The sequence below is a fragment of the Electrophorus electricus genome, chromosome 16 (genome assembly GCF_041902795.1).
Source record: "Electrophorus electricus isolate QZ-2024a chromosome 16, ASM4190279v1, whole genome shotgun sequence".
Taxonomy (NCBI): domain Eukaryota; kingdom Metazoa; phylum Chordata; class Actinopteri; order Gymnotiformes; family Gymnotidae; genus Electrophorus; species Electrophorus electricus.
In genome coordinates, this window is record NC_137512.1 from 22506753 (window position 1) to 22525000 (window position 18248).

At 43.9% G+C, this 18248-nt stretch overlaps 2 protein-coding genes across 5 annotated transcripts in view; one reads left to right on the forward strand and one right to left on the reverse strand.

Moving 5' to 3' along the window:
* The window catches only part of ccnd2a (cyclin D2, a), a 138033-nt gene extending 131886 nt beyond the window's left edge, over positions 1 to 6147 (reverse strand). The window contains exon 1 of the mRNA XM_081699514.1: positions 6095 to 6147. The gene's annotated coding sequence lies outside the window, so the exon portion shown is untranslated. The remainder of the gene's footprint in view (positions 1 to 6094) is intronic.
* A 176-nt stretch (positions 6148 to 6323) lies between these two features.
* The window catches only part of kdm7ab (lysine (K)-specific demethylase 7Ab), a 25284-nt gene continuing 13359 nt past the window's right edge, over positions 6324 to 18248 (forward strand). For 2 of the 4 annotated variants that reach the window (XM_081699010.1, XM_035532315.2), the window contains exons 1-4: positions 6950 to 7064; positions 14578 to 14663; positions 15056 to 15173; positions 15537 to 15697. In XM_081699010.1, coding sequence (XP_081555136.1) covers positions 6967 to 7064; positions 14578 to 14663; positions 15056 to 15173; positions 15537 to 15697 — 463 coding nt within the window. In that variant the 5' untranslated portion in view covers positions 6950 to 6966. Of the gene's footprint in view, positions 6391 to 6949; positions 7065 to 7086; positions 7254 to 14577; positions 14664 to 15055; positions 15174 to 15536; positions 15698 to 18248 lie in introns of those variants that run through there. The other 2 variants (XM_081699011.1, XM_081699012.1) reach the window with 2 other exon arrangements.

The following is an 18248-nucleotide window of genomic DNA, read 5'->3' on the forward strand; positions in this document are numbered from 1 at the left end:
TCAAACAACTATGTCAAACAACCTGGTGTATCAAAATAAATAATGCTGTATCCTATTTATAATGTTAAAATGAAATCAATGGCATAGGTTTTGTTTAAACCTTGGGGGGGGGGGGGGGGGGGGTTTACTGCTCACAGCACCCAACTTAATACATTATATGAGTAATATGAGCAGGAAATATTGGGAGAGACAACCATACATCACCTATGAAATAAATATAAATACGCAAAATTTTAATTAATGAGGACAACCGTGTGGTTCAGGCTGTCTAGATTTTCATCCACTAGATGGCAGCATTTTAAAACTAAATTAAGCGTTCTCCCTTATTCTTTTATACCGTTACCTTTGGACCCCCTACAGTTACACCTGTTTATAAATATAACTCAGCTTGTAAACGGAACCAAACGATTCTCTGAATTTTGGAATTAAAAGTTCAGTGTCACAGAATGATTGGGCCACTTATATATTTTTATATATATAATTTATATATTTTGTCACTCTCTGTATTGTAAGCATGGCAACAGCTTCCACGGTAATGAAAATCACAAACACAGGGGAAGACAAACGATAGTCATCTGTTTAGTAAGACGAAGGACTGGGTAAAGGAAATCATGCACGGAATGATGCTGTTTTCTCCTCTTCAACAAACCAGTACTTCAGTCCACAAATCCACACCATGATACTACAAGCCAATCTGAATGAAACTGAATGAAACCAATTCCATTGACTAAAATGTTCTGTTTTTTAATAGGCACCATCCTACCGAGCTTGCACAAGGTTTGTGAGTGAACATTTGTTGTTGGAACTCTGGAGGGGTCTCTGTTACCCACCATAGCAACACGCTCAACGCCATTAGGATTAATGTATGCCTGTACACATATGACACTGATCACGGACCTCTGGAAACCTTGTGGACAGTGCAATTTTTATGACTTATGCTACTATATAATTTTACCATACACACAGAGAAAGAGAGAGAGACAGAGACAGAGACAGACAGAGAGAAAGAGGGTGAGATCCAGTTTGATTTTTTTATAACATTTAATGTATTAGAAAATGTATTGACTCTACAGAGCTTTGTTAAAACAAAAGTTTGCAAAACAGCATGTTTAAAAGTGATTTTATAAAGCAGTTTGCTTAAGATATAAAACAAATAACTGAACTCCTTCTACAGCAGATGGCGATCCCTCAGACGAAGGGGTGCATCATTGATACAGGTTTTACATTAGCTCTTACATTTTAGTACAGGGTATACTGGGTTTTTTCCACTCAATATTTTAAACCTGTTGTTTTATTCATCTATTAGTTAAACAGTTAGAAGGCATTACAATGTCAGCATGACAAATAGTAAATAAATATAACTTATCAAAATGTCACAGAGAGAACCTGATTTGCAAGAAAATCCTTGGCTTGTATTACCTGCATTTATATTCTACACATATTCAACTGCATATATACTTACCTATAAACAAATGCAGAAACCAAAATAAATATTATCATGTAAACAAATACACAATATTGTCACGATTAGTCCCTCCCAGCTTCTGTGTTCCATGTTTTCCCTGTCTTGTGTATTTCAGTTCCATGCCATAGTTTCATTTTCTCCACACCTCATTTGATTTTTCACACCTGTCCCTCATTGCTGCCTTGTTCAGTTCATGTATTTAAACCCTGCTGTGTGCCCTGTGTCTGGGCTGCTCATATGTGTTTATTTGAGTGTGTGTTAGGTTCATTGTGTTTGGTTGTATTGAATGTTAGTTTGTACTCAGTATACCCTAGCCTTTGTTATAGCCTGCTTCCTGTTTTCCTCTGTGTTTTGTTTGTTAATCATGTATCCCCGTACTCACCGTGTTGGTAATATGACCCTGGACTGCTACAACGACTCTGATTTTGGATTTGCCCTGAATAAATCTCCCTCCTCTCTGCACATGCATCTGCCTCCTTACCGCTCACTGTTACAGAATGAACAGCCCAACAAGAAAGCAACTCTGGGAGGTGGTTGTTCCGCTGGGACAAAACTCCAGCTGTTTCTACACAGTCCGATTTCGTTACATCTCAGAGACAGCAAATTCCCTGGCACTGCAGGAACAGGCATCTCGTTGTTCCTGGAAAAAGCAGGATCATGTTTATTTTGATGATGACGAGATCCCAGGGAAGCGCCGAGAGTCTGCCTGTCTTGACCAACGCAGCAGGGGGGAGCAGCCTGCAGCGCAAGATGTGAGTAGGCGGAGCAAACGCACAGAACCTGTCTGACGTCACTCGGTGGGCACTCGAGCGCAAATGCGAGCTTTCCGTAGTTCGTATGCGCCTTGAGAACTGCCGAGAAGGTTCTATATCTGTGTGTTCCTCCAGGGTCACCCCACCAGTGCCTGTGGCTACCCTGCAAGCCACCCAGTCTGTTTCTGTTCCTGGCGTGAGGGATGCCGCCCATCCTGTTACCAGGTCTGTTCCTGTAGCCAAGCCTACGGACCTCTCAGACCCACCACAGCCACGCCCCCAGACCCGCCTGTTCCTGGAGTGGAGGAAGCCACCCCACAAGCCCCTGTGCCTCGTGCTAGATCAGTCCCGGTGGTTGCTCCTCTAAGCTCTCATGTGCCCCAACAGACTGCCACTGCCATTTTGCCGGTCTCCTACAAGTCTGCAGACCTGCCTCCTTATTCACAGGCTTCACGTTCCCTGCCCGTCTCACCTCGGCCTGTGTCTTGTCTCCGTTGTTGCCTGCTCCTGCTGCCCTGTTTTTACCTTCTCCGTTGCCTGGTTTTCTTTGCTCCCGTTTTCTGTCCCTGTGCCTGTTCGTTTGTCTCCCTTTTGTTCCTGGGCTGGTCCGTTTTGCGTTTTTGTAATCCTCATCCTCCCTCCTGGCACTTTTCTCATCTTCAGGCAGTTTGTTGTTGGTTCTGCTCCCGCTTCCGTGTCCACTCCTGTTGCTCCTTCTGTTTTGGCTCCTGGTTCTTGTCCTGTTCTGTCTGCTCTGGTTGCCCTGGTTTGTCCTGTTCTGTTGTGCCCCATCTTCAACTCCTGTTCCTGATCCTGGGTCCTGTTCCTGTTGGTCTCGCTCTAGTCCTGTTTTTGGTTTTGGTGGTTCTCGTTTGTGTGCCCTGGAGTTGCACACTTTGGGCTGGGGTACATGTCATGATTAGTCCCTCCCAGCTTCCGTGTTCTGTTTTCCCGTTTTCATGTGTATTTTAGTTCCATGCCATAGTTTCGTTTTCTCCGCATGTGCGTCCACCTCCTTACCGCTGACCATTACAAAGATATTTTAATGTGCGCCTAAAGCCCAAATGTTTGTGGTGATCCAAACCCGTATCCAAATTTTAAATAAAATTGCTTTTGTGATTTGCTGTTCTGTGTGACAGTTCTGCTTACTTCAGAATGGACCAAACAGTCATAGTGGTATCAGCAGAAAAACGAGTCTCTGGACAAAAGGGAGCCGGTCCTTAGTCGCTGTTACAGAGCCCGCTGCACTGTAGCATAAGTGTTACATTAAACACACGGATGTTAGCTTGTAACTTCCATAAATAAACCAATAAATGATGAAACGCCGACACACACATAAAGCTAATGTCAATATTTCAATAAGATTATTTATATATAGTATCTTAACCACTGATCTAGCTAGAGAGCACTCAGTGGTTAAGGTACTTGACTTGTAATCGGATGTTTGCTGATTCAAGCCCCACCACTGCCAAGTTGCCACTGTGGGGCCCCTGAGCAAGACCCTTAACCCTCAATTGCTCAAGTTGTACTCACTCATAATAAGTCTCTTTGGATAAAAGCATCAGCTAAATGCAAAATTTTATATTGTATATAGATAAAAAAAATGTTTTGAATTGAAACGCAATATTCTGTCATTTCAAAAGACACTGTGGTTGTATACTGATATTTCTGATATTATATACTGATATAAAAAGCAGCTTTGACATTAGCTGTTTCAAACTTGCTTTCCCCTCAGTGGCTCGGCTCAGACCTCTTTATTTACATTTAAGACAGGAAATGATGGTGTTCATGTGGCCCAGATGAGTTTGTTAACCACTGCCCCCCCACCAGCTGCTGCTGATGAGCCCAGCCACTTCCGTCGCAGCAACAAAGAAACAAAGACGGTACCCTCAAAGTTATTCCAAGGCTTACGCTTTTGGAAAATAATTTCTTACTACAGCAACGAGTATCAGGATTCCTTTCAGTTGCTTTCAAATGCTTTTCTCTAGTTTATTAGTCATAAAAAAAACTTTAATTACAAAACATAGATGGGAGTTGTGATGATACTGCATAATATTTTTTGTGCCAGAATTATAGCATGACGGTTTGGTATTTGGGCTGGTATGTTGCTGCTTATTTAATGTACTTTGAAACTGCATGATGTTTGTTTTTCCCAATAATATTATTTTCCCAATAATATTTCCTTTTCTGCTTCTGTTCAGCTGTTTAAACGTCTTGATCAAAAAGCCAAAGACGTCATTTCTGCGAAGCAAGAGGTCTCCTGAAAACCACAGCAGGTGACAGAGCATGTCAGAGATAACTCAACCATAACGGTAATATGACATGATCAGCCTTTCTTTTTTTTTTTGCTGCTCGACAGAGAGGGGATTTGACAAACCGAATGCTACTTGCAGGAAGTTTCAACTCCCCCACACAAACCAGACTCTGCTCCTCCTCCTCATAAGAGAGCTCCAGCTAAGCAGTGACGCTCTACGCGCATCCTGCGATACTGTACAGTGTTTCAGACAAACACCTGCCCCCTTCCATTACCAAAAAAAACAAGAAACAGATTCTAGAAACCATACTGAAGTGCACTTTAGTTACGCATGTTATATATTTATATATTTTATACCATGTAGTCACTTTGGGTAAAAAATAAAACTGTTGTATAATATTATACATACATTTTATAACATGTAGTCACATTTGGTAAAAATTGTTGCATTTTTCAGCAAGTACAGAAACACAGAACTATGTTGAAGACAAACACATTTATATGGATAGGTCAGGGAAGCGAAAATGTTTACTCTCCAGTACAGTTTGATATGCCACTTTTGGCTGTTAACTTCCTATACAATAAATACACCCTGACACTATATAACAGTTGTCCTGTGAATCATGTTTTCATTCTGATTCTATGATGGTCATAATTTAATTCTTGTTTTAAAAGATGCCTGTTGGTATTGTCACATTTTGGAGTTCTGTGTACATGTATATATGGAAAGCACACAGCACAATATCTTGAAAAGACTTTTCACAAAGACCTTTCACCATTCAGTGCAAACCAAACTGCCAGCACAACTTGCCATCATTGATCATCTTTATATCTGATCAACCTAAGACTAGAAAAACATTCTGACTAATCTAACATTTATGCTTATAACTATGAGGCAGTATGCACAGTAGATAACAATAAAAAAATAAATCCCAGCATGAAACTGTCTTCAACAGCAGCATCCACTGATAACTGTTAACTAGTGACCGTTTTAAATTAGACATCAAATGAACAGTTTCACAGTTGTTTACTACCCAGCTAGCTAACTACTTCTTGGAAAACAACTCACAACTACTAAGCTAGTTTCACGGTTAGGCAAGTTTCACACCCCCGCAAGACGTATGAAGCGTCCATAAATAAATAAATAGATAAATAAATGGATGGATGAACGGACGGATGGATGGATGGATGGATGATACAAAATCAAGAAAGCGCTGCGATTTGAAACATTTTAAAACTAAGTTGTACTAATACTACTGTTGCAGTTAACTTACAGTAACATCCCTTCGCCCCTCACATCATTAACACCACACAATTGCGCAATACCTTATACCCGAATACTTTTAAAATGATCATTAAAATGCTCACAATATACACATTAGGGTTCAAATTGCGTTGAATATCTACGAATATTGCAAACATTAACAACCAATCAAGAACAAAACATGATGTTTTTTTGTGCCAGATGTACACTTGGCTTTGTTACGTTTCACTCACAAACGTCCCGGATGTCTGCCAACTCCGTAGTAGCACTAGATTTCACCAAAACAAGAGCAATGCAAATGTCACCGTTGGCACTTAGCAACTATAGACCGAGTCATGATTAAGCAGCATGGCCCTTACCAGAGCGAAGTGGCTTGGCGGCGCCTGGCCCGCGACAACTACCCGTAGTAGTTTGCAGACAACGTGCAACCGTGTTGTTTACAAAGTATGAAACAGAATTCCGATTGGCTCCGAAGAGGACAAGGCGACGCCCCATTCCCCGTTCCTTGTGATGACTCTTTTTCACTGCTATATAACAACTTTACACTAGGTGGCGCGTCCTTCCTTGGAACGTTGTGGAGTAGGCTACTGCAGGACAATTAGGACGCTAATGACTGTGAAATGTTCATCACAACTCGCTGCGCAACGCGTTGCTGGTAATTATTATGAACGAGTTGACACGATTAATCTATGGATGAGTAATATATATCTGAGACAATTATAATTGATCGGCCTGACCAATCGAAAAAGTTTCACTGATCAAAACTCCACTAGAATTCTCAAGTCAGAAGCTATAAAGTTGTTATTCTCCAGTTGTAGCAGCGGCTCTCCGAAGTTGCCCTTTGGGCTGCACTGCTGCACTGCAAACGCTACTATGTAAAAGACGTTATTTTGGATGGATGTCATGCGTATATTATTATTATTATTATTATTATTATTATTATTATTATTATTATTGGGAACATGAACAGCTTCGGTATTCCGTTTGGATTGCCCAGACTGCACGTTAACGCATAATGCTTTACGTCATTTGGAACGCTTCGCGGTTGGCTGTTCCGTGGACTATGACGTCAGAGCAAGTGTTTTCGCCACGCTCTCTTCGTGTGTGATCGGGTTTTACTCCTCGGCTGTTTCCGCGTAAATAAACGCCTCCCCCCGCCACCCCCCCCCCCCCCACCCCCCGCCCAACTTTAATCCGAGCCGTGCTGCGTTGTTTGGGGGACAGTCCGAAGATGGCGACGGCTCCGCTGTATTGCGTCTGCCGGCAGCCATACGATGTGAGCCGGTTTATGATAGAATGCGATATTTGTAAGGATTGGTTTCATGGCAGGTAAGGGAATAACCTGTTTTCGAGTGACACATCGGGCAAAATGGGGAGAAAAACCCCCATTATGCTCGCTTCATGTGCTCGTTAAACCATTGCACTTAGCCTGTGTGCACGGAGCGCAGCTTGCTCGTTCCAGCTGAGACGATTTCATGGGCATCGTTGTTATGATCCGTACTGACTAAACGGCTCTTGGTACGTCCACTCTTTAAAAGCTAGCTGGCATTACGTAGCTGCGGTTGTTTGTCCGATGTTTTGTTTGTTACTTTGACATATTTACGCCTGGTAGTTTTTTCTGGGTCTTTAAAAGAACCAGACAGACTAGGCAAAACGGGCACTCGCCTTGCATTCCTAGCTAACTTGCTAACATAACCCAGTTGCTAGCGTTGTACCTTAAAAACATCCATCCAAATTTCACGTGTAGTTTGTGTTGTAGATAACCAACGTCAATTAAAACACGTGTAATTTTACATTAAACGTACCACCAGTGGCCATTGACTGACTCCGAGTTCTTGTAAAGTTTTTCCATTAAGAACTTAACAGGAGGTGATGGATTTGGGAAGTTATACCAGCGGTGCATTTATATCGGCAGAGGCGGTAGTATATCTGGTATATGTTTAGTAGATAACAGCTATGATATTTCTGTCATGAAACTTTATTTTTTTTAAATGTGTATACCAATTATGGAATCTTGGATATTAGCTTTGTCTTGGTGTCGCTGCCAAAAACACTGAAGGGCGATAAAGTTATTGGTGTTGCAGGTGACTTTCGAGCATAGTGAATTGCATGTTCTTGGTAAAACTGTGCGGTTCTTAATTTTTAATCTGGTACAAATAAATAGCAAGGTCGTCCTTGATTGCTAATTCTGCTCTTCGCTAATTTATAAATATGATATACTGATATATTATATGAACGTAGCCTTACGTGTATATTGATATCATTGCGGGAGCAAAGCGGTCAAAGAAAGGACCAGCTAATTTGGGCGAGAAGTGAGGAGAGGATACTAAACAAAGACCAGCGCTTTATTTCACGAATCGAGTTTCTCCTTTTCTCCGCATGACATCTTTTAGTACGCATCTTGCACAATATCCACCTTTTATTAAATTTCCTGACGTTTACTTGTCTTTAATATCAAGAAGGCCGTCTCTTTCGTGAAATAATGGAGCTTTTGCCCCGAGTGTTTGGTATTTTGATTGGCAGCGGGGGTCGTACATTTAAATACCCCTTTTTGCAAATATAGGCACGTGGTGGGAGCCGCCCAGTGGCTGATGAAGCCCCGCCTCTTAAAGGGCTTCGCGTCTACTTGACGTGCCGTTTACAAGTTTTTGTGTAACATTACAAGAATAAGAAACCTTATTCTGACAGTCTGTGTTGTTTGCGCGATACCTTTACTCCCGATATATGGTCTATGACTTAGTTCTCACTGTTCAGGTTTGTGTCGTTCGTCAGTTCCTTTCTTTCCAGCTTGTTTTAATGTACAGAATTGCTGCATGTCACTGGTAGGATGGGGCTGGCCTGTGTTCAGACCCACTCCGGAGGGAGTAAGAGTGTGGGAGTGAGTACAGATAATAACCCACTGTACTATTCACACCTGCCATGGATGTGTTGCCTAATATTGGCCTAATGGCAACTGTGTGTGTATGAGTGAGAGAATTAGATTAAGTCTTTATCAAGATTGTCTTTATCACGTTCACTGGGATATTTTTTGGTTTTTCTTCCTTTGGAATAGTATATTCTTTAATATACTACTATTCACAGTCCAAGTTTGATACATTGTCAAGGTGTACCACATGTCTGTTGTATAATGTATGCTGTGTGTGTGTGTGTGTGTGTGTGTGTGTGTGTGTGTGTGTGTGTGTGTGTGTGTGTGTGTGGATGGAAAAGAAAAGAAAGATTGATGGAGGCTCCGTTAGCCATGGGCAAGTTCAAAGCCCCATCCGTCAATGTCTCTCAATGATGAGAAGTCAGAAGGGAGATGGATGGTCTCTGTATTTCTACCCAAATATTTGCATGGTTTCGTCCACTGGCAAATATGGCCCACTTCTTTCTGACTGAATATGAAATTAGATTTTTCTGAACATTTTTATGTGGTGTGCAACTCTGCATAGAATAGAAACATGTAATTCCTTGATTCAGTGAGCAGCTTTCCTGCATGGTTCCTTAAACCACTGTACTGTACAATGTGGTCACAAACAGGCCTTCATTTAAGAGCCTCTTTCTTCACTTGGAAGTAAATGGAATACCATACAGTTAGTGGCTCATGCAAATAGGAAATTACTAACAAAACAGTTTCAGGTTCCAGTTCCAGGTCCAGTGTAGTACATTTACCTTTCTGCCTAGAGCTCCAGAAGATGTGCTCTGTTCCTCTCATGTTTAAAAGCTATAGCAGCACATGTTCAGCTCTCCCGGGCATGACACCGGCCTGTAAGGTGGTATACACAGTGCACCTATAGGGCTGGTACAGCCTATTCCTTCCCTCGCAAAAAGCAAGTGACCGACTGAACTTCTAGCTTGCGTCTGCAGTACGTGATGGAGACAGCACTTGATCTTGCATTCCAACTGTATGATGTATGATGTACTGTACACTGTAGTTATACAAGGTATACCCATTGGAAATGATGTTTGGCTTAAATCATCAGCTATTGACTTCCGGCGGATGCTTGGGCTCATGTCTGTCTGGATTTAGCGTAATAACAATGAAGCATTACAAATGCAGCATATCAAATGCTCTACTTTTTATCCAGAAGAAGCCTTTCTTAGTTTACATGGCTGATCTGGGAGTATGAAAGGTAAAGCCTAAGTTAAGTTTCCTGCAATCAAGGGCACGTCTGATTTTAAATGATGACAGCAACTTATGTCTCAAAGCTGAAGGCCCCAGAGTAGATGTGACCGCTGTGTACCTTTTGCGCTGCACGAGACAGCATGGCCTGGGGCAGTGTGTGGGCTGGATATATGGCCTGCCCACAGAGGCCACGTGAGCACAGCATGGTGGCCGCTGTAGGAAGCTGCCAACCACAGACGGGGTGATGGTCCCTCACTCGCTGCAGCCTATTTCCTCTGCAGTGCTTCCTGTGCTCATTACCCCGAACAACTCGAACATCCTCGGCCACCAGAGGTGGAGGATGGGTGGAAAGCCTCCGTTCATCTTCACCTGCCTTTATTTATCACGCCAGTCTTCCTGCTAGCCCGCTGTCTGCTGAGTGAGCACTCTTTGTGCGCTGCTTCCTCCACGGCTTCCCTCAACAAAGCTGTATTTAGCCCATAGTGGCAGCCCATACATCAAAATGCATGGTATCCGGGTGCACGTCTGGCCTACTTTTCTGGTAAGACTGCTGATGGATGCGCCTCTGAGGTCATTGTCAGGTTCCGTTTGGCCTTCTTACTCGGATTTCACAGCTTCTTGCAAGACAACAGAAACCTTACACCTTCTGCTCAAACAACGCTCCTGTTTGTTTGAGTCGAGCTCCAGAGCTGACCTTGGTCCCTGTGATTCGGGTGTGTGTGTGTGTGTGTGTGGTGATGGTGAAGGAACGTCTCATAGACAGTCAGGAATTCGCAGCATATGTAGCAAGCCCATCTTAGCTTGTTTAGGGTTAAACACAGGCCATGTCAAGTTGAGTGTGTTTTTTGCCTGCTATGGTATTTTAACTACACACAAACCTATGTGGGTACGAGAGTGCCTAGCTTAATGTATGGGTGTGGGGAGAGAGCTATAGCCGACGCGCTGAGAATTCTGCCTCTACGCCTGCTGTAACTATGGAGACACATTTCTTCTCCTCTCGATCTAGGTGAACTGTTGAATAGATCTATAGGAGAGCAGTTGCTTGAAGTGCTTTTACTGCTTGAGTTATAGCCCTTCAGGAGCAGTCCTGGGGGCAGACAGCCTCAGGAGAGCACTTTTGAGAACGACACAAAGTTTGTCCTGCCCGAGGAAGGTTTGTCCACTTCACTGACCTGCGGGGAACCCTGCCACTTGAATTCTCTGTGTCCACCATCAGAAATTTGCTGACCATCACGCTCTTATCCGGCAGAGCGGCGGTAAGGGAGATAGACGTATCCTTTCATTGTTCTGCCCAGACTCAGTCCTTCACAGAGTCCATCAAACAAGCTCCCCTCCAATACTCTGACCGACGACAGACACTGCAGAAAAGGGACAGTGGATCAGAGGATGAAAAGGCAGCAGGGATTGGGAGGAAAACTTGGGCAGCAGGGCAGGATTCTGCTGTCTCTCCAGAGTTGCTTTTTAGTTCATTGGCTAATCGTTGTTTACATGTGGAGGGCTCCAAATCTGTTGTCTTTTGGAAGGCTGAAATGATGCTTCCTCCTAGCATGAACACACTCCACTGTGTTCTCAAAACTCTTAAAGCTCTTTAAAGAGACACAAGCCCGAAATCAGACTTGTTTGCTGTGTTTTTGTTGTGGTTGTCGTCGTCACTGTCATTGCGGCTAAATTCCTGAGAACAGCTTACATTCTCACAACTAAGCACCACTTCAAGTGTGTGTGCATATTATTTATTTATTTATTTATTTATTTATTTATTTATAAGATTTTATATATAATAATAATAATAATAATAATAATAATAATAATAATAATATTTATGATATAATTTTTATATATAAGATTTTATTATATATATGGTCGCTAAAGCATCCACCTTCTGATTCCCAGTGCTTCAATAACCATGACTGTAAATATCTACTACTTCACATGCAATCCCAGTGCAACATTTGCTAAAGGATCAACAATAAAGGAATTTAGCAAACTAATCATATGCTTTCTGCGTTGCTCTGTTTTGTAGTCAGGCATCTCCTGATCGAAGGCTAGATCGTTACAATTGTCACGAGGGCTGTCCCTGTTGTTTTTTTGGGGGGGGGTTTATTTTTATTTTTTTTTTATTTTTTTGGGGTGTAGAATGGCAGCATACATGTAACTGCGCCAAAGGTACCTGGCGCACACCCGGACGCAGCTCTGGCTTGTTGGCGCATACTTTTCTGGTGCTACTCTGTGATTTGGCTGCCTCTCTGTCTCCTGGTGAGCCTGCACCTCTTCCATTGTGCTTCGCTGACACACTTTCCAAGTGTGTTGCGTCATTCTGCCTGACGGAGTGTATTTGTAGTGGCAGCCGCCCCGGCGGCTCGCGCGTACAACCTGAGCCCGATGTGCCGAAAAGCCCGCGGCTGCTCCGTCACCTGAGCTGTGAGACACGGTGCTGAGATATAAGTTCTGTCTCCTCATTCTGACGTGCTGTGCGGCAGGGCTGTCGGAGCCTTGCGCCCTGCCAGACTTGCTTGCGCGCCCTTTGCGCACTGGATGTTACCCATGCTGATTTATTTTCTCACACTCCGCGTGAGCATTCGGCACGTGAGCCAACGTTTTCCGGCCACCCACGTTCTCCCAGCCGGGCGCCGCCGCTATGCACAGTCAGATCTGTCCTCAGTCCAGAGCACTGGCAGCGTGATATAAGCATCACTGTGACTCACTTCCTCTGTTTTTTGGGGGTTTTTTGCCCGTCACAATGAGGGCACTTATTGTTAATTCACTTGGCAAGCTCAGAGAGAGGGTGGGAGGGAGAGACTGTTCCTAAGAATTTGCAGCTAGCAGACGAGGGAAAGGAAAGGAAAGGTGTTCGTCCAAGATGTGCTGCGTGTCCTCGTTTTAACGTTTTAACGTTTCACAGTTGAGCCGAGCTCGCTTTAGAGGACTCTGCAGATTTTTTCACTCCCTGGACACATCATGTGCTCTACCATCCCCCTTTCTTTAACCATCCCAACACACACACACACAATCCCACCCTGCTCTGCCTGGTGGGAGGGCTGGGACAAAGCTTTGATGTGGACACCTCTGCCACTTCCAGGACACCAATATTTACAAGCCAACTTGCGTCACATGTCCTACACCACCCCCACCCGCTCTGTTTCTGTGCCCTGGAGCAAACCCAGATATAACCCTACATCTGGAGGCTCGACCAACGCAGGCCTGCATGCCTGTATGCCTGTAAGCGGAACCGAAGCTGACCCTGCCTGGGGTCACTCACAGGTCGTGAGAGCCTGCTTCCAAACAGCCCTCTGCGTCTCACACCTGGACTGTGAAACATGAAGGCTGCAGCTATGGGCTGGTATTTAATGTCCCTGGAATGGCACATGTGTGCTCACCAGGTCTGTAGGTACCAATACCCGAGATGCCTTTAGAAATATGCTTTCAAGGATTTTTCTTAATTTGCTAACAATGGTGTGCCAGGTTATTTAGGGTTACTGTATATTCAAAAAAGAAGGTGGGACAGGGCCACATGTATGTAACCACCTTTAACAAATGTATTTACTAGACTTACAGGACCAATAGCGATTGTCTGTATGGCCAGGCATCTTATCTTATTCCTTATTCAAAGCAGATGTGCAGGGAATCTAGTCTAATACAGATCTGGAATCATACAGTTCTAGTCTAATACACAAACTCTGGTTAGTTCACATCTACAATTCTGTCAGATTTGTTTTAATTTCTGTTTTATTAGGCTCATAAGACTAAAGGTGTGAGCGTAAGGATTTATGTCAAATTATTTTGTCATTCTGAGCTCTGTGTTTGGGCATTTTTAGGTTTTGTGATGGCACCATACAAAAGATTTATATAGAAGAAAAACTTCCAAGTGTCCTCTCTGGCCAATTGCTGCTGTGAAGCAACTACACACACATCCTGAGTAGCAGTCTGACCAGTGGCACTGTCATGTCCAGGATCTACCAATTGTGGGGTGTGGGAAGGCGGGGCCTGTATAGCAGTTGGAGTTATGCAAAAACAGCTGCACGGTGTATGTGACCGTGGAAAGCAAAACAAAAGGACAACCAAATCCCAGACACTTTTTTTTAGGTCCCAATAAGAGGAAATATGGTCACTTAGTTCCTGTTGGTGTCGGTTCATAACATAATTGCTTTTTTTCATTTATTAAAAGTATTTAATGTCTTTGAAGTATTACTAACCTCCTTCAGTCAGAATTCATGTCTTTGAAGTCTTAATAACCCCCTTCGTTAGCACTTTCCAAACCGTTGAGACAAATCTTTTAAGAGTACGTTATTTTTCTGCAGATTTATGCAGCTTTGCTCAGATTTAATGAACAAATCAGCATTTTACAGCATAGGACAGCTTTTTCTTTTCCAGACTTGGACTTTAGTCATTCATGCTTTTATTTCATCTTGTATGTCTTTCTTAGCTTATTTGCAGTTCGTCTAGACTGTAGCTACTAGTCTGACTAAAAGACTAAAAGTCACATTTTAGTGCCTAAGACCTAAAACACATTTTTATACAGTTGCATCTTGATGAATGTGAATTGCGTGATTTGTGTTTTTGTTATTATATATGTAGCTTCTTGCCAACTACTCTGTACAGCACTTTGCTTACTGTGCTTTACTTAAGTATACTTACTTTCTTCATGAGTGACATGTTGGACATGCGCGATATGACCACCTGGAACTATCTGGATGCCTCTGGAAATGGCAGTGCTTCTAAACCGATCAAATGTTGTTCCAGCTGTGTTCAGGTTGAGGAGCACCACGCTGTGGACATTGATGTCTATCACTGTCCCAACTGTGAAGTGGCGCATGGACCCTCCTTGAGTAAGTCTCTTCTCTTCTCCTCTTGCACAAAGCTTTATTGATTTACTCCATTTGATTTACGCACCTGGACTTGCCCTCCCCCTGAGAGGCAGGGCCGTATTAGGCTAATTAAAACAATATAATGTTTGGGCGGAGATTAAAAACAACCCTCGTTGGGCTGGAAGGAAACGATGGTTTATGACCCCTTTGAACCCCTCCGCTAAACCAGTCCCATCGTAACGCAAACAGCAAACACCCGTGGCGCCCTGACCACTGACATCTATGACTGGCATCCACCGGCCTCCCTTACCCACCGAAACCTAACGGGGCAGGTCCTGCACCAGAAGAGTCAGGTGAAGTGGGAGAGGTTCGGCCCTCCAGCAGAGCTGAAGGGCCTTTGTCTGAATTCACAGTGAAGAAGAGGAACAACTGGCACAGGCACGACTACACAGAGGCGGACGATGGTGGCAGGCCAGTGCAGGCGGGAACGCGCGTCTTCGTGCGGGAGCTGCAGGACAAGGCCTTTGCCAGGTGTGTGGACCCCCCACACACACACACACACACACCTCTTAGCATGTCTCAGGAAGCCAGAGCCAGCCTGGGGTGAATCCTGTGATGGGTGCCTTGAAGCTCCCAGAGTTTGATGGTAACACATTAATGAGTTTAAAGAGCCAAGCAAAACATTCTAGCTATCGTAATGATTTTCGTTACGTGCCGTTACGAGACCATTAAAAGAAAGCATCATTATGTACAGCTGACTGTTGGAAGTACCTGTTAGAAATGAATCCTTCCCATAATATAGCATGTTCTGACATGTTTTATATGTCGTGTGTGTGTGTGTGTGTGTGTGTGTGTCTGTCCGTCCGTCCTTGCACGGGTGCTCCCACTCGGCAGTGCGGAGGAGATCCTGCTGTGGATGCAGGGGAGCCAGGTCACGCAGCGCTACCTGGAGCGCCACGGCTTCCGTTACCCCATCGGCGTGGCCCACGCGGAGGGTCTCGGCCTCCGCCTGCCCCCGTCCCACTTCTCTGTCAAGGACGTGGAGCGATACGTCGGTAAGGAGGAGCATGTGGGCCGGTTTAGGGGGAAGGGGAGAGAACATTCCAGCTTGGTCCAGCTGTGTCCATAGGCTCTTTTAGCGCTTCTTGTAGACATCATCTTCACACCCTTTAATGCTAGCACCCCGTGTTCATCAGTACTCATCCACGCTGGGCGTTGTTACTGGCCTTTGAGCAGGTTAAAGCCTTTATTTTTTATCAGTGCTGCATAAGTGTAATGGAAAACTATTAGAGTGCAGTCACACTAGTAGAGTGTGACTGCTGGGAACAGAATGGGCCGAAAGCCCTTAGGGAGCCTTAATAAAGTTTGAATGAAATTGGTGCGCTGTCAAACGCGTGTGTGGCTCACGGCAGACCGCAGGGCCCTCACCTCTCTTGCCTGTTGAAAGCAGCCGAAGGCGTCTTGTATTTATAGCAGCAGCTCATGCGTATGACCTGAGCCCAGCATCCCGGACGATGTCCTAAAAAGCTCTGCGGCTGTGTAGTCACCTGGGCTGGGAGACACGGTGCTAAGATTTAAAAGCTTTCTGTTGTCCAGTCTTCGATGTAGGCTGGAACCAGTTCTGATCAAACCCAAGTGTCTGTTCGTAAACACACTTGGCCTCTCAGTTTGGTACAGTGAAGTCATGGGGGCAAATGCCGTTTAACCCCCTTTTTAGCATGAGATTCTAGAATTTGTTCTAGAATTCGCCTGTGATTTGTTACGGACTTATGTTAAAGTTTTACGTCATTCCAGTCACCTAATGCTGGGGCTAAACAGCTGATGTAGTAGAGGGGTGTTGGGACTGTGTAATGACAGAGCAGCACCTGGTACTGCTCACAGTATCCTGGCCATGTGCGCCAAGAGCCAGCTGTCGCGTGGATGAAGCGTTGTGTTTCGGTGATCTCTAAACATTCCAATTTCCATTTAGTTCCTTCGCGCTCTCTCTCTCTTTTGAATACCTTTTATAAAAGATATTTACGTCCCGTGGGAACGGTCAGAATTCTTTTGTTTTATTAGAACAAATTCTTTGAACTATTAGAAACCACAAGAAAAAGCATTTTGAAGAACAATATAGTTTTAAGCATGACATGCTCAACAAAACAGCATGCAGCCTGTATCTGACATCTGTCTTTTCATGTTAAAAGGTCACCGGAAGTGCCCGGTTAGCATCGCCTGCTGAGCGAATGTAAACTTTTCACATGTTGAAGATATTGCGTCTGCTTGCGTTAAGCCCCTGCCTCTGTGTCCGTAACGCGCTCCCGGATGGCTCGGCTCAGTCCCTTCCCTGAGCAGTTAGGCTGTCCGGACCACGCACCGCCAGCATCCACCTCGGTGACCTTTTTCCACACGGCTGTTTGCTCCCAAGTGACGAGCCACATTCTCCACCTGCTCTATGAAACGCCACGTCTGTGGTGCGCTGCTTTTCTGATGTGTGGTTTAAAGATATTTGAAAGTCAGTCCTCTGTGCCAGATGTTGACAGTGAAAGGGGTATTTGTGTAGCTGTCTGGTTGGAAGAATGTGTGTGTGTGTGTGTGTGTGTGTGTGTGTGTGTGTGTGTGTGTGGAAAATGTACTGAGCTAGGAGAATTTTGAGATATATTTATACATTCATTACAGTTTTTTTTTCATCATTACATATAGCGACTTGGCTCATAAACTAGAAATCAAATCTTGGATTTATTTTCTAAATAATATTCATGTATTGCTCTGCAATAAAATAAAGGCTTTGATGCACACACAACTCGATATGAGAAATAAATGAGAGTAAATTTGCCTGAAGCCTGGCCATCTGCAGCGTAGAACTGTAAACAACTCTGCGCAGAGCAGCTGTCCTGTGCTGTCTTCCTGGGTGGGCTCTGCTCACAGCACATATCTCTGACATGCTTGAGTTGTTGGTTGCCAGCTGTCTGGTGCATTTGCACTGCAGGTGTTTCAGCCCCTCCCACCTGCGGAGTCATGCACTGATGTCACAAAGGGGCCACCCTCACTGGAGTTTGGGGTTTCTGCTGTTCTCTTGCGTGATATGCTGATATTGACAATCTGATAAACAACTGAATCGGGTGTGTCAAAGAACGGAAATGTTGTGGTGTAGGGGTGTGCCAGGACTTTAGGTGAGATGCACTGATGTGTGATTTTCCTGGAACTGACAGCTTCTGCAGTTCACATGTGTTCTTTGTGTGAAATTACCATTGGCGGAGGTGGGTAGAGTAGCCAAAAATTGTATTCAAGTCAAAGTGCTATTACTTTAAAATAATAATTACTCAAGTAGAAGTAAAAGTTACTTAAATTATTACTTCAGTGAAAGTAAGAAAATATCTGTTAAAAAGAGTTACTCATTTGAATAACACTGGGTGTGTTATTATATATATATATGAGTCCTCGTAATTCTACACTGAATTCAAATCTGTTTTTCAGGCATGTTAAGTACATATAACAGCCTTGTTTGTGAATAAGGAATTACCCAAAAATATGTACAGCCTTGTACAGGTGTGTAGATTTTGTGAATATTTAACCTTGGAAACATCCCTCTTCAGTGTCCAGCAGTACTCTACCAACACAGAGGGG